This window comes from Tripterygium wilfordii, chromosome 4, assembly GCF_013401445.1.
Source record: "Tripterygium wilfordii isolate XIE 37 chromosome 4, ASM1340144v1, whole genome shotgun sequence".
Classification (NCBI taxonomy): Eukaryota; Viridiplantae; Streptophyta; class Magnoliopsida; order Celastrales; family Celastraceae; genus Tripterygium; species Tripterygium wilfordii.
This window is the reverse complement of record NC_052235.1, coordinates 5605200-5621228: the sequence shown is the minus strand read 5'-3', so window position 1 is coordinate 5621228 and position 16029 is coordinate 5605200. Positions and strand designations below refer to the sequence as shown.

The following is a 16029-nucleotide window of genomic DNA, read 5'->3' as shown; positions in this document are numbered from 1 at the left end:
CTGCAAAATCACTACTCTAGTGGTTGAACTGTGCACCCATAAACTGCATAATCTTTATCTCCACAAAGAAATGTTTTTGAATCCAACCATCAAGTTTATATATGTATAAATATCAAGTGGGAAAGTAATACAAGTTCATCATAAGCGGACAGTTTTTCATTCAGAATCCAGACTTTATTGGAAATGAAGGTGACCAAATGGAGTGACAGTTCAAAGTAACCATATCCTTCTTAATACAAGGGTTCCCCTCCTTCATCCTCTAATTAGACGAATAGGTATTAGGTCTTAAATCAAAGTTGTATAAAGGGTGATATCAGAGAGGTAATAAAAGGGACCTCAAGGAAGTACACCCTACAAAACTGCTTTAGCAGTTACTAAGGAGACAAATATCATCTTCAGTTCTTTCCGCCATTGTCATCATCATCCTCATCCTCATCCTCAAAGCCTCCACCGTCGAGCATATGCTCCCTGCAGAAGCAACAACGGTAACATATTATCGTGAAAAGGAATGATACATCACATTTCTCAAAAATCAGAAAGTAAGAGCAGTAACAGTTTGGAAAAGAACTTTTATCTTCCATATAAAGAGACGGATACCTCAATCTTTCGCAAAGACGTGCTAAAGCATCTGACCCCGTTCTTGATGCAACATCTTCAATGGTAGAAGCATTCAAAAGAGTAACGCTGTCAGCAAGCCTAAATTCACACAACTCTTTCAAGGAACATGCATCAGTGAGCACCGCTGAATGCCCACCACCAGCTGCTAGTTTTCGCACTTCCCCAACACACCTGCAATACTTATCTTTCAATCAAAGGCCAGAAATATATAATCCCCCGCACACAAATTAAAAATGGCCTCACTATACCATACCAATCAATCGGTGATGGATACCAGGCATACGTAGATTTATCATTAGCTGCCTGACCGTAATTGTTGTAACCCCATCCATGGATTCTTCCATCCCTTTGACAAATAAGGGTGTGAGAATGACCACAAGCAACAAGTTCCACATTGGTTGGGACAACCAAAGCAGGAATATTTCTAAGATATGATTCAGAGTTATTAGGGATGCAAGAAAATAATCCAGTCTGGGGCCCAAGGCCCAATTGCCCTGCTTGACTGCCACCCCAGGCATAAAGAGCTCCTTTTGGAGTCACAGCACATGTGTGCACACCACCACAAGCAACATCCTCAATGAAGATTCCATCAAGAGCCACCACTCGCCTGGGTATTAACTCTTTATTGCCATACTGAAGGGAACAATGCCCTAGTTGACCCATAGTCCCTAAACCCCAGGTATACCTGCGAGACCCAAAGAGAACATTCATCAATGATAGAATTAATATGTAGATGTCTTTATAATAGTAGTCATTATTACAAGAAAAAAATATTTACATCTTATCATACTATTCTATTGTCCAGGAATCATCACTGAAGCCAATATAAAAACTCAAATCAAACCTTCATATTTAAATACTGACTAACACACACGACATCCAATGCTTTGGCTCATATAAAGGTACAACTGTGTATTGAAGCAAAGGTACAGTTATTTGCAAGATTTTGCATTGAACAAGGACTATTGCGGGTTCAATCCCAAACGAGAAAAAATATATATATAATTTTTATGCAAAGACAAAAAAGATCACAAAGCTTAAGCAGAAACCAACCCAAGAACCATAACTATTAACTCTAGAATGAGATCAGTGTGCAATTCCATTGATCAATTAACAACAGGAAAACCTGTGTGGATGATGTCCTTATATATAGCTCTTATGCGCTTTAAAGTAAAATAAGACGACATGAGAATCGTAAGAGTTGGTACTAGCAACCATCAATAAGGAACAAAATAGTACTACTTCACCATATCTAGAATAAGCCAAAGAAGTAATTGAGAGCAATAACATAAAAGGCAAATGCATGTACAAATGGCACAAATAACTTCATCAACAAATGAAGCTAATAACTCCAAAATGAGCGAAATAAGCATATATTTATCATGGACCAACCAAGCTAAGAGGAAAAGACTTGCATATCAAAATGCATCCCATTTCCATTGCATTCTGCCCCCTGACTAGAGGTGAGGTCCCAAATGACGAATTCCTAACCTTCAAACAGAATCACTTGTGTCATGTGGATAACCACAATTCTCAAGTTTAAATGCAGAAAATATATCCATGAAGTCCTTCAGATAACTTACACCTCGCCTTTTTCAGCTATGGCAGCTGAGTGGTACTCCCCGCACGACACCTTCACAATCTTCACAAGCTCGGGAGCTTCATCAAGAAATTTTGAGTAAGCATTTATTACACGAGCCCGCTGTAGACCTTGACAAGTAATACCTCTCCCGAGTTGACCATATTCATTGTAGCCTAGATCACAAAGCAACATTCAAAATACCAATTAATGGGCAACAAGAAACAAGTACTTAAGTTTCACATGGTTTTTTTTTTAATTTTTTATTATTATCTAGTTAACACATTATATTCTGAATCAATGGCACATAACTGCCAAAATTAGTAGCCAAAATACTATGCCCACAAAAAAATCAACATGACATTACACAATAAAGATGAGGTCAAATTAACTTACCCCAAGCTTGTAGTAAGCCATCCTCTGATAAAGCCACCACATGAGTCGCCCCACAGGACACTTGGCGGATAATCTATGACAAGATAAACTTTAGGTTTCACTAAATGATGTAAAACGATATTGAAGAAATCAACGACATTGATTGATGATACATGTGATTCAGCATACATAAATAAACTAAATAGACCCAACAAGATGACTTCTGATAAGGAGTCCTCCGTACCAGTGTTTCATGGGCTCTGGAGAGTCTAGGCCCAAACCCCACCCTAACAATCCAACAGGACCGGATGTAGTCCAACGGGCCTCCACAATACCAATGTTTCATGGGCCCTTGTGAAAACCTATTGGACATGTTAAGGAGTGGCATTTGCCCTCCTTATAAAGGGCACTTCACTCCTCCATCTTTCCGATGTGGGAATTTCTATCAATACCCTCCGCTTTACTGAGCCAACACCCACGTTGGCACACTCTATGGCCACCGGGCCTCCACGGGCTTTACAGGCTCTCCCCATCCTACCTGGATCCCTAGGTAGCCTCTCCATACTAGTGTTTCATACTTGATAAGCTACAAGCCTAAAACAGAATTGTTATTCATACTGAAAAAAAATGGATATAGGTAGAGCTTGCAATTGAAATCAATTTATTACTAGAGTGGACTCGTGGAGTAATAGATCGTAAATCTCGGGCAGACATAATCTGAAAAGTTGACAAAATCACAAAATCCTCTCTCAACAAATGATAAGATCTCTTTTGCAAAAGAGTTAGAAAGCTTCCTGGCATAACGGGTTTTGAAATTCTAATCTTTACAACGAATTAGCCTCAGCCTGATTGTATCTTTCGCAGTGGAAAGTGTAAAATGTAAAAGGGTGAAATATTGGCAAAACATCTACTACGACTCGGATTCACTGAAATATGATTTCTGGGTCTTTATGAGTTTGTAAAGAATAAGAAAGCTGTACTGGAGAAGAATGTCAAAGTGGTTGTTGGTCTCAGAATGTTTCATTTAATACAAATGCCATGAAAACTCCCCTTGGTACTTTTCCTCACAAAATTTCATCAATGACTGGGGAAAACAAGATAGGTTTCTGCCAATGTAGAGGCCTTTCATGCCTATTGTCTTAGGAACAGGCTTATGGATAGGCTTGATGGGAGACGCTTTCTTGCTGTTGATGGTGCACGGTTGGCGCTGAATAGTCTTCAGAAACCCATAGATAACACCAAGGTCCATCTATATTTATATCATCATCAGCCTCATCATTAATAGCATATCAGCAGTATATAATATGTACTTTTCTTACCTGTCCCTGACCTCGCCCACTACGGGAGCCTTGTGCACAGAGTTATTTGCCTTTTATCATCATAATTAATGCATGAATCCAAACACCCACTTCGGTGTACTAGATAACTAGAACATAAAATTCTCTTTCCAATAGTACTATATAATTATATACATCTTACTCATAGCTTATGTCTAACAAAATCCTATTCATACCCACTGATTATCCGGGTCATAAAAGAAAGTAAAATACTTGAACTTTATGTGTTTCCTTCTTCAAAGAAAATCAACGTATCTTCAAGCTTTATTGCTCATTTTCCAAATGAACGGTCAATACTACTATGTTGCTTAACAAATAAGTTGATTATTCATAAAAGAGAATATTCAGATCAATAATTAACATTTCTGTCATACCGTATTTGGAGTAAAGGCTCCCCAAAACAGACGTGGCAAATTGGATCCCTGAAAAGAAAGGAGAGTAAAGCATTTAATTAGCATCACTAAGACCAAGAAGAAATGAAAATATGTTTTTGGGGAATAAAATATACTACCTGGTTTTGACCCCAAACCCAAAGCCTACTTGTTGAGATAGTTCCATCATTTTCACGAGGTTCTGCAATAGCAGCAGTGCAATGCGCTCCACAAGACACATATTTGACATACTCTGTCTGCAAGTGCTTTACTTTCTTTGGATCTTTCCTACCGTCCTCAGTTCCATCACCCAATTGGCCAAATTCATTAGCGCCTGGTCAATGGATAACATTAACCTTTACATACGGGAAAATTAACACTAGCAAGTACTTTTCTTGACTAACATTAAACATAAGCACAAAAAAATGAAAAATATGACATTATAATCACAGCACGATCATAAGCAATCATGTGTCTAAAAGAAAATCTATGAGACGACTTGATTAGTTTATTATATTATAAAAAAATAATGTAAAAGGACATTCTCTGCTCTATTACTAGACAGAATAATTCACAACGTGTAGTCTCCATGTATGACCATTTCATAAAAAGCTTTACTTTTGAGGATCAACTTATCCACTACCATGGTGAAAGAGCTAGTTCCTCTGCCGCATTTAGCCAGGAACTTTGTCACAATAGTAAGAGAATATTGACATGTCTGATATCAAATTGATACCATATACTTGGACCTTCTGCAGAAGGATGCAAACAATTTGGAGGTTTGGACCTTCTGTTAAAATTCCAATCTCTTCCGACTTTCATCCACCAAGACAAACATAGATAGGTAGGTATAAAATAACACATCAACTCTCGCCTTAGATAAAGTGAGACAATGCATAGCAAAATTCATCATGCACACAACGAGACCAAATAACATGACGAAATGAACAAACAGCAAAAACTTGAACAAACAATGTAAATTTTAAGCAATGTGATTAAAAGAACAAACCCCAAGTAAAAAGAGATCCATCGGAGGCCACAGCTGCCGTGTGCTCACGGCCACAAGCAATATCCAGCCATCGGGAATTCGCACCAGCCGGGCACCCGAATAGCTCTGGAGGGAGCTGCTTTGGAATCCGCAGTTGAGACTCTTTGCCCTTCCTGGCTGTTTGACCACTTTGGTTATAGCCCCACACATAGATTGCACTCTTGGTTGGGAGATTTACAGGTCTGGGTGTCTCCCCAATAATCACATCAATGTCCATTCTCATCCTTACAATTCCTGATCATGGGAAAAAAAAAATGAGACCTCATATACAATTATATTACACAAGCAATTGAAAGTATGATACCGGATCGATCAAAATTTCGTTCAATATTTGTTTACTTAAGAGGTTGAAACGGATATATCAAATATACAGTTACAATAATTAATTCAAAATTTTAACATTTTGAACAATGGAGGCGACAACCTAGGATATCGGTAATGTCTGTATCGCAACTGAGAAAAAAAGGGGAAAGGAAATGGAAAATCAGACAAAGAATTCAAATTTCCGGTACATGACAACATTCACCTAAGCATCACAAAGTCGCAAACACTTATGTTCAGACTAAAAAAAAATTATTGAATTCAATTCGAACTGTCTGGTTAAAATCTTCATCTGTCAAACAGAGAATCCGGAAATCGAAATAAAAAATAGAAAGAATCATTGGTAGGAGAGACGTTACGATTTCCTCGTGAGAGACGAATCGATGAAGAAATTAATCCAAGAACGCAACCACGCACCTGAATCGGAGGAGCTCGTGAGAACCGAATCCTCGAGAGAAATAAAGCACGCATTCTAATTTTGTGTTCAGATAGATATTTTTGACTTACCGCTTGCGGCAGTTTCCTGGAAACTTGGAGTCGGACGGGTCGGGTTACCAGCAAGACCGAAAGGTCAAAGTCACAATCTCAGACCTATCTCATTTTACGCGAGTCAAAACCAGACACCTGTGGTTTTACTTTGTGAGTTTCTCATTCTCTCATATTTCCTTGCATTGCATATTACCGTTGGATCATGATTTTCGTATATGTCTTGTGTGATCCTATGGCGATTTGGGTTTCTTAATATTGCAACTATGAATCACGAATCCATAGATGTAATTGATTCTTAAAATACACAGGCATCTCCAGCTAACCGGACCGCCGAACTTACGTGTAAATTTTGTGTTAGAATCTTGTCGTCCAGAGTTATAACCGATCAAAGATTTGCATTTGCAAATGAAAATCAATGTTCCTTTTCAGCTTCTTTTCATCTCATTCACATCTTCTAGACTGGCCAGATTTTCATAACTCAGAAAGAAAATTGACATTTGGAGATATTCATATTGTCACCGTAACAATTTCATATTTACCATGGATGCCAAACACTTTAACCTTCAATACTTCACAAAGAACTCTATACCACTCGTCTTTAATTTCTCATGTTGTTGGTTCCATCCTTCATTGAAGCCCATGTCGTTTCATCGAACACCATCACCTAAAGAACCCAGACAAATGAATGTAAGTGAGCAAAAATTATCTAACAAAAAACAGCACATCATGGACAATTTCCGAAAGCATATCACCACACAATATTCGTCACGTAACATGCAAAGAAGTAGGGATGTTACATTAGGATCCTGGTAATAACACAACCAAGCAGTTCAACTCCATTAAGTAGACGTGACATGTTCGACATGCGCACATAAACACATAACCAAGTGAACTTACAATAAATTGGGAATGAAAATGCCCATGAAGATATGCATTCATCCCCAGTTTTGGAATGTTAGATAACTTGAGTCTTCCCAGATGACAAGGAAACGTAACTAAGATATAACATTTGCAGGGCAAACATCATTATTTCTCAAACAAAATGCCCTAAAAAATGCCTACCATTTAAGCCTCGCTTCACCATTTATATTTATTCTGCAAAACGCTATTGGACAATTTTTTTTTTCTTTTTAAATCACAAAATAGATTCTTATACATTAAGCCATGTAACACAAATAAAAAAAGAACCACACATGCAAGTTCATCAAAAAACAAGTTGCATTCTCCCTGTCTGCTTTTATGGAGCCAACTTCTTAAGCCTTTTGTTGACGATATAAGCCACAATACAAACTAGCAGGCAAACAATTACAGAGCAAGCATACACAGAATTAAAATAATTACAGGGAAAGGAATATTACCTTTCCACAAACAGGGCAACTGTCACTTCTCTCCATCCACTCATAAATACAACCAAGGTGGAAGTGGTGAGAACATTTTGTCATTATTTTAGGGTTCTCTGGAGTGTATTCTGCATATGGAAGGGGACACTAATGTTAAAACAGTTCATAGTTTTAAACCTGTGCTTCAAAAGAGTAGATTATGCACCATCAGGCATTATTTGACAGCAATATGTACCCTATAGCCATAGTATGCGGTTTCAACTTCCCAAGTTGGCTTGAAAATCTCCTCATCTAAGCAGGTTGCCTTTGTCATCAATGCTAATTCTCAGGATTGGGCACATTTGACCATGAGGGCCACAAAAAGGAGATAAAGAAGCAAACCATGGCATGAAATTTTTTCTTCACTTTTTATGCAAATGCATCCTAATATCCTGTTATTCCTAGAGAGAGGTTATGAGTGAGAAAACCTAGTGATTTGTGTGAGGAATGTGCAGAACAGCATGCTTCATTTACTAAACTATTAAGGAAGACTGACCTTAGTTAAATTACTGTAATTTAGAAATCAAAGCCAAGCTTGCCTATTCAGTTACTCTTTTCCTTTAATGTACAATATTGCCAATTGCTAAATAGCTTTAAGCAGAAACCAATTCCTATACTTGTTCCTCACTTTCTAACTAAAATAGTTAAAAGAATAAAGCGTCACTACCAGAGAATGCACATATCTGAGAAAAGGTGGGTCATAATCAATTTATTATTTATGACCATTAGAAGTATCATATTAAAGAAAAATTTGGCAGAGATCATGAATCCTGTAATAGAGTGATTTTCCTACTTAAGTTGAAGCCAAAAAACACACGTACATTGTGTTTGGCACATGTCGAGATACTTTCAATCAGTCAAATATTTTAGAAATGAACGGATAAAATCAAGTTATTCTAGTTCAGCTTGGTGGCTGCAAAACCACTTAAAGGTATATTTTGGAGAGGAAAAAAACAAAATACCTTCAAGACAAGTTGGACAGGCATCTTCATCTTCCGATAGTGAATAAATATACCCAATTCCAACTGTTGCTTTTGCTGGTGAGAGCTTCAGTGAGGATCTAGAACACTGTTCCTTGAATCCTTCTTCGCAAGTAGAATCATTCCATTTGTCTCCTGCAATGAAATCTTCTGAATCCACATCATTTTCACTTCTTAAAGGCTCTGATTCTTCATGTGAATAACCTGTACCCTTTTCCCGTCTAGAAACCAAACCATCACGCTGCAACCGTAAATATCTGGGGTCGGCATCATAAGGCAAGGGTCTTGGAGGAGAGTGGTACATGTCAGAGAGGGAGTTGTCCAGTGATGCACTAGAAGTCATAGATGCAGTCCCCTGAAGGGACGAAGAGAGAGAATGCACATCCCCTCTTCGAAACAATGAGGCGCACTGCATCAACGGGGCAACCAAAACAAAGAGGAAAATATTGAATCTGCGTCAGATATGATCCTTGATGGACATATGAATAAATAAATAAATATGAATCATAAGACATTGATTTGATCATCCAAATTTACGGCATATAAAGGAAAGGAGATCCCTTTTCCAAGCTGGCGTCCAACGTAGGAAACCATTCTAGGGTATAGGAAGGGCTTCAATAGCAGTTTCACCAACCATGAAAGCAAGGATTGAAAGCTTTCACTGCCTAACTACCGCATCCCTTATGATATTATTACCGAAAGAAAGGACAGTTACACCACACTAGTTTTCTTCGAATGGTTCCAGAACATTAATCAACTAATTTTAGACCGGTATATGGTCCTTCAAAATGATCCATAACCACCACAATGCCTGATCTACAAAATAAGACCAACATTGCCCAAACAGAGTATATCTAACATTCTGCATACACAAACGAGCTACCCTAGATTAGAGAGTAAAAAAACAAATACCATAGATAAGGCGACAACTCAAAAGCCATTACACTCCCAGATCTAATGGAAAGATCCACAAACAGAAGTCATACATTAACTTCAACTTCTATTCTTAGTCACCCATATTTCCAAATATCATGTCATTTTGGAACTTTCAAATGGAAAGTGCATAATACTAAGGGGAGAAAAGTAGCACCATCCTTGAACAACATTGGCATCGTCACTTATTTGCAACGCCTTTTGTAAGATTGAGGATAGAAGGTTGGATAAAGGCCAACTCTCCTCTCCCACAAAAAAATATAGTCTTGGAAGTTCAAATAACAGTAAAATTAACGGCAACAGAGAATATAAAGCACAATCCCAACTTGTCAATCCGAGTGTGATTGCATTTCAGTTAAAAGGTAAATTTCAGATCAAACCAAAAAGAACCCAACAAAAAAGGATTGGAAACTATGAGACTTACCAGGCTTAGAAAATTCTGAACAAAACATCTGAGACATGTACAGTTCCTGTAGACTGAACTGCTTGGATTCCTGTGCTCCTCAACATCCTCAAAAGGCAAACAGCAACAAACACCCATGATGCTCTACTTCAATCTCTTTCTTTCAATTAAAAGTCTATCCACAGAAATTCTTTAATCTCACCGGCAACACTACCCTGCTTTGATCGTATGCATCCAGAAAAATATTTCTCCTTTTCTTTTGGGAAATCGGATGAAAATAATTTGCGCGAGAAAAGCGGTGCAGACGCGGAATAGAAGCCACCCCGCCGCAGTCTTGTCTGCTCTTTTGGTTTCGGTTGGGGTGATGCCGTGATGGAATCAATTTCACCAAATTATAAATGTACAACAATTTTTTTGCCTCCTTTACTTTTTTCAGTAAGCCTCATCATTAGAAAGCTTTACCATGCACTTATTTTCAATGTCTAAAGTCTAACACATGATAAATTTTTTGTCTGAATTTCTTTGGAGCCAAACCCTATGGACGAGTAAAAAGTCCATTTGATAGTAAAAAGTCTTTCTCTCGACCGAAAGAGTTTTCTCTTTCTTCTTCGATAGAGTGTAAGGGGAGTTCTTATTGTGTGGCAATAAGGATAATCTGTGATTTTCCTTATGGAGGATCTTACAGATAAGTGGAAGAAGTTAAACCTTACAGGAGTGGAAGAGCAGGGGTTGCATCTCGGAAGAGAAGATCTGGAATCCTCATCAACAAAGGGAGAGTTGAGTCTATTAGGGAAACTTTTTCATGAACGAAGTATTACTGGAGAAGTACTTTCCAATACTATGAAAAGTATATGGAAATTACGTCAGCATCCTAAGTTTAAGGATCTTGGGGGCAATCTGTTTGCAATCGTCTTTGATAATACAAAGGACAAGTTAAAAATTATGGAGGGGAGGCCTTGGTTATTCGATCGACATTTATTGGTCCTACAGGAGATGCAGAGTATAGTTCCGGTGCGGGAGATCCCTTTTGTTTCAGAGGTGTTTTGGGTGCAAGTACATAATCTACCTTTGGCGGCAATGACGGAGAGAGTTGGGAAGCTTATTGGCAATTCAATTGGTGTCTGTATGGATGTTGATACTCAAAAGGATGGACTAGGATGGGGACCGTATTTGCGTATTAGGGTTTTGATTCCTCTATATAATCCTCTTCCTAGGGGAAAAAAGTTAGATCTGCCGGATCGTTCTGTGACAGTGGGTTTTTTGTATGAATTCCTTCCAAAGTTCTGCTATAAGTGTGGGCGTATAACACATGAAAAAGGTGGATGTCCGGTGGTGTCTTCTAGTCGTCTACATGAAGATGAAGATCAATGGGAGTATGGGAATTGGATACGGGCACCAAGTTTTACAAGGAAGCAACCAAGTATGAACAGTAATGAGAATCGGCGGCGGTCTTTTACGTCCGGTGATCTGTGGAAACCGGAGGAAGGCAATCAAAAGAGTCAAAGTGCTGATGGGAGTCAATCACGGGAGCCAGATAAGGTGGGAACTGCTTTTGAGGAGTTATCATCAGCAAATCACGGAGTTGAAAAGATTATGAAGAGGGCCCATTGGGGGCCCATGGTAATAAGTCCATGGATGTTATGGACAAGTCCACAAAGGCGAATGAGAAAGTGGTGCAAGCTATGATTTCTCGAGATGTCCATACTACAGAAAAAAAATGCCAGAAAACTAGCTGGAAGAGGAGAGCACGGGCCATTGGAGAAAATACTGCTCAAACTATGGAGATTGTCGAAGATAATGTGGGAAGAAGTAAAGGCAATGGGAAAATATTGACGGAAGTGGAGATAGGGGAGAATAAGAAGCAGTGTATTATTTCGGCGGAGGCTGTTCAACAGCCCCGCCAAGATCAATGAGTCTTCTAGCCTGGAATTGTAGAGGGCTTGGGAACCGATCTACAATCCGTGAACTTGGCCATTTGGTTAGAATAAAGTCCCCACGCATTTGTTTCTTAATAGAGACAAAACTACATTCTTCTAAAATTGATTTTGTTCGCAATAAACTCCACTTCAAACATGGTTTGGCAGTGGATTCAATAGGTTCTAGGGGTGGTTTGATGTTACTATGGAAGGAAGAGGTGGATATTTCAGTGCTTTCTTATTCTACTTGGCACATTCATGTTGAAATTAAGGAAGGGTCTGATGTTTTTTCATGGAATTTAACCTGCTTTTATGGTCATCCTGAGGCGTCACAGAGGAAATTTTCATGGGATTTGTTACGTTTTCTTTCTGGTTCGATACAATCTCCTTGGTTATGTGTAGGAGATTTTAATGCCATTTCAAATGGTGGAGAGAAAGTTGGGGGTAGTGTCAGATGTGGTTCATTGATGGATGATTTTAATAATGCATTAGCAGATTGTAACTTGTTAGACTTGGGGTTCAGGGGGAATAAATATACATGGAGTAATAGGCGAGGGTGCCCTGAGTCTTTTATTAAGGAACGATTGGATCGATCTTTGGCTTCTGTGGATTGGTTAGTGAAGTGGGGTAGCTACCAAGTTGAGTACATTAATACTACATCATCTGATCACAGCTGTCAATATGTATGTTGGGATGATCGAGTATTACGAAGAGGTGCCCATACTAAGCGATTCCGTTACGAGCCGAACTTAGGAGCCAAGGAAATGTGCAAGCAATTGGTGAGACAACAATGGGTACGTAGACCTGGTAGGGAGGGTGGTCATATGGCTTTGAAAAGTCTGCAGAATAACCTTCAACAATGTGGCCCAAAAATTCAGCAATGGATGGTTAAGGAGAGACAAAAATATAGCAACACGGAAAAAGTCCTGAAGAGAAGATTGGATTCACTAGTTGCTAATGAGGATGCTGGTAAACAAGAGGAGATATCGGTAGTAAGACAGCAGTTAAATGAATTGCGTGAGCAAGAAGAAGAGGTGCTCAAAAATCAGAGTAAGCAACATTGGTTACAAGCTGGCGATCAAAATACCAGTTTTTTCCATACTAGTATGAAAATAAGACAGAATTTGAAGCGAATTGATCAGATAGTTGATGAGGATGGGGGTTTGAGGAGTACAGAGGTGGGTGTCGCTGAAGCATTTCATGAATATTTTTCCAATTTGTTCTCGGCAGGTAATGAAGTGCAGGATTACTCTTTTCTGGATCCAGTAACAAAGGTGGTTGATACGGAGATGAATGAAGATTTATGTAGAATGGTTACTAGAGAGGATGTGTGGGATGCTGTACGTAGTATAAGTAATCAAAAAGCTCCAGGCCCGGATGGTTTTTCGGCTGGATTTTATCATAGCCATTGGGATACAGTGGGTGAATGTGTGATAGAAGCTGTGCTTGAATTTTTTGCTTCTGGAGTTATGGAGTCTGATGTCAACCTTACTCATATTGCTTTGATTCCCAAAACAAAAGAAGCACTCAAGGTAACTGAATTTCGCCCCATCAGTTTATGTAATGTATCATACAAAATTATCTCAAAAATCTTGGCTAACAGATTGGGACTTATATTACATAAATGTGTACGAGGTAATCAGTCTGCTTTTATCAGAGACAGGCTAATTACAGATAACGTCATTGTGGCCTATGAGGCGTTGCATTCCATGAGTTTATTAGCCCGGAGTAGAACAAGTTACATGGCGGTGAAACTCGATATGAGTAAAGCTTATGACAGGGTGGAATGGCATTTTGTACAAGAGATTATGGTTCGTTTAGGCTTTTCTGATGAATGGCAGAAGTGGATTATGCAATGTATCAGTTCGGTGACATACAGAGTCCTTGTCAATGGTTCTACTACGGACTTGATTATCCCAACAAGAGGTATTAGGCAGGGTGATCCACTCTCTCCTCTTCTTTTTGTCTTATGCACGGAAGCCTTGAGTAGTAATTTAAATGCTGCGCATGCTGCTCATACTTTTCGTGGATTCCCATTTGGTAGAGGCAGGCTACGTGTTTCTCACTTGCTTTTTGCCGATGATAGCCTTATTTTTTGCCGTGTCAAAGACGAGGATTGGGAGTGCATTTTCAGTATTCTAACTGAGTATGGAAGAGTCTCGGGTCAAATGATCAACTACAGCAAGACCAGTATTTTTTTCAGCCGATTTGCTTCTCCTTTACAGAAAGCACGGATGATTTCTATGATTGGGGCTGTGGAGGCAAAAAATTATGATAGATATTTGGGGTTGCCGGCAATCGTTGGAAGATCACGGAAGTCGGCATTTCTTTATATCTTAGATAAAATGAGGAAGAAGGTCATGGGTTGGTCACATAGAAACTTATCCAAGGCAGGTAAAGAAGTTTTTATTAAATCTGTGTTACAAGCTATACCCACGTATGCAATGCAATTATTTCAATTTCCTAAGAGTCTTTGTACTGAGATGGATCAAATCCTACGTAAGGTGTGGTGGGGTGATAATTCTAAAAGTACTTATAAAGCTTGGCTTTCTTGGTCTAAACTCTGTGAATCAAAGAAAAATGGAGGGATGGGTTTTAGAAATATTGAGGCGTTCAATGATGCATTACTTGCGAAACAGTGTTGGAGAATCATTATAAACCCAACCTCGTTATCCAGTCGTGTATTGAAAGCCAAATATTTTCCGAACACTGATTTCCTTAAGGTGGAGAAGAAGAGAAATGCTTCTTACTTGTGGACAAGCTTCTTGAATGTACGATATTTGATAGAAGATGGATTGAGGTGGAGGATAGGGAATGGAGCAACAGTACATATTTGGGGGAATAATTGGTTGCCGGAACCAGTTATATATAATGTTAATATAGAAGAGTTAGGCATTCCCAGGACAGCTATGGTGGATACTCTTATAGATTGGTCAATTGGGTGGTGGAATGTTAGACTATTAGAGGAATTGTTTGAGGTGGAAACAGCAAGCATGATATTGAAACAACCAATTGGGTCTCCTTATGTTAGTGATTCAGTATATTGGAATGGGACATCCAATGGTTCATACACAGTGAGAAGTGGATATTACCGTGCGATTGAAATAAGAGAATGACCATCTGCTTCTTGTTCGGAGCCAATAGCTAATCCTTGTACTACGGTTTGGACTCATATATGGTCCTTGAATGTCCCTCCTTCCACGAGGGTTTTTCTTTGGAGTGCAGTCCATGAAATATTGCCTACTAATTCTTTGTTACATCATAGGCATATTCTTGATAACCCGGTTTGTCCATTGTGTAAGCAGAATAATGAAACAACAATCCATGCACTTTGGGAATGCCCTTCGGCACGAGATGTATTTTGTGTTAGTCTTCGAAAATTACAAAAGCTGAATTCGTACTTCAATGGGTCCTTTGGGCAGTTTTGGAATGATATAAGGTGTGTTCTTTCTACTCAAGAAGTATCTACTTTGGCAATCACAATGCGGATGATCTGGTTAAGGAGAAATAAGTTTGTACATGAAGGGAATTTTATGCATCCTACACAGATAGCCTTGAGAGGCATTCATACAGCTGATGATTTTATTAAAGCTAAACAAAGCTTGGAAGTCCCTCAACCTGGCGGAATTTCGGAGAATAATCAACGGATACTAGAGTTTTGGCGAGGTCCTCCTAGGAATGTCGTTAAATCTAATTGGGATGCTGCTATACATACTCAAACTAATCGTACAGGTATGGGTATTGTATTTAGAGATGAATATGGAGACGTTTTGGCCAGTTGTGCATTGGTGAGATCTACTATACTAGACCCGACCTTGGCTGAAGCTTTGGCTTGTTTACAAGCAGTGAAATTGTCTTCTGAGTTGGGCTTTACTGAGTTGATATTTGAAGGTGATTCTGCTGTCATTGTTAATGCAATTAATGGGAGTGTTCCAACCCGTGCTGTATGGAGTAAAGTGATAGAGGAAATCAAGAGATTGCTAGGCTATTTCATGAGTTGGAAGGTTGTCTTTGTGCGACGTACAGCAAATTTGGCTGCTCATTCCATGGCCAAACATGCGCTCCTCGTCCAAGACATGCAGGTCTGGATTGAGGAAGTTCCTAGCTCGGTTGTGAATATTGTTTATGCAGAGAAGCTAGCTTGGGAAAGAGATATGCAAGGCCTAGGAGGAGAACTAGTATAAGGCGTCTTATAAGCTGATTTATGTCTTATTATTATATGTTTTGTCCAACTTTCTTATTTTGGTTGTATTCCATCATTATGGTGGCCCGAGTACCTT

At 39.0% G+C, this 16029-nt stretch overlaps 2 protein-coding genes across 4 annotated transcripts; both read right to left on the bottom strand.

The window, feature by feature from the left end:
• Nucleotides 1-73: 73 nt before the first annotated feature.
• Nucleotides 74-6701, bottom strand: LOC119997251 (ultraviolet-B receptor UVR8). 3 transcript variants are annotated; one of them, XM_038844149.1, is made up of 9 exons: nucleotides 6678-6701; nucleotides 5290-5562; nucleotides 4421-4614; nucleotides 4284-4331; nucleotides 2594-2666; nucleotides 2202-2373; nucleotides 872-1303; nucleotides 598-789; nucleotides 74-468 (listed from the first exon to the last, which is right to left on the bottom strand). In XM_038844149.1, exons 2-9 carry the CDS (start codon nucleotides 5549-5551, stop codon nucleotides 396-398), a joined length of 1446 nt encoding a protein of 481 aa, XP_038700077.1. In that variant the 5' UTR covers nucleotides 5552-5562; nucleotides 6678-6701; the 3' UTR covers nucleotides 74-395. The 3 variants fall into 3 exon arrangements, with proteins under 3 accessions (XP_038700077.1, XP_038700075.1, XP_038700076.1); XM_038844147.1 differs by lacking the exon at nucleotides 6678-6701 and adding an exon at nucleotides 6067-6200; XM_038844148.1 differs by lacking the exon at nucleotides 6678-6701 and adding an exon at nucleotides 6009-6109.
• On the bottom strand, nucleotides 6517-10216 carry LOC119997254 (E3 ubiquitin-protein ligase At3g02290-like). The gene is made up of 4 exons (XM_038844152.1): nucleotides 9855-10216; nucleotides 8480-8906; nucleotides 7497-7606; nucleotides 6517-6802 (listed from the first exon to the last, which is right to left on the bottom strand). The coding sequence occupies exons 1-4, from the start codon at nucleotides 9969-9971 to the stop codon at nucleotides 6737-6739; spliced, it is 720 nt and encodes a 239-aa protein (XP_038700080.1). The 5' UTR covers nucleotides 9972-10216; the 3' UTR covers nucleotides 6517-6736.
• Nucleotides 10217-16029: the final 5813 nt, after the last annotated feature.

Excerpts from the sequence above, each read along its gene's own strand:
- LOC119997251 (XM_038844149.1), bottom strand. The coding sequence starts at position 5,551 with ATGAGAATGGACATTGATGTGATTATTGGGGAGACACCCAGACCTGTA. Across the intron at positions 4,332-4,420 it reads GGGTTTGGGGTCAAAACCAG|GGATCCAATTTGCCACGTCT; the intron begins GTAGTATATTTT and ends CTTTCTTTTCAG. Across the intron at positions 790-871 it reads TATCCATCACCGATTGATTG|GTGTGTTGGGGAAGTGCGAA; the intron begins GTATGGTATAGT and ends TAAGTATTGCAG.
- LOC119997254 (XM_038844152.1), bottom strand. The coding sequence starts at position 9,971 with ATGGGTGTTTGTTGCTGTTTGCCTTTTGAGGATGTTGAGGAGCACAGG. Across the intron at positions 7,607-8,479 it reads CTGTCCAACTTGTCTTGAAG|AATACACTCCAGAGAACCCT; the intron begins GTATTTTGTTTT and ends TTCCATATGCAG. Across the intron at positions 6,803-7,496 it reads GTTGCCCTGTTTGTGGAAAG|GTGATGGTGTTCGATGAAAC; the intron begins GTAATATTCCTT and ends TGGGTTCTTTAG.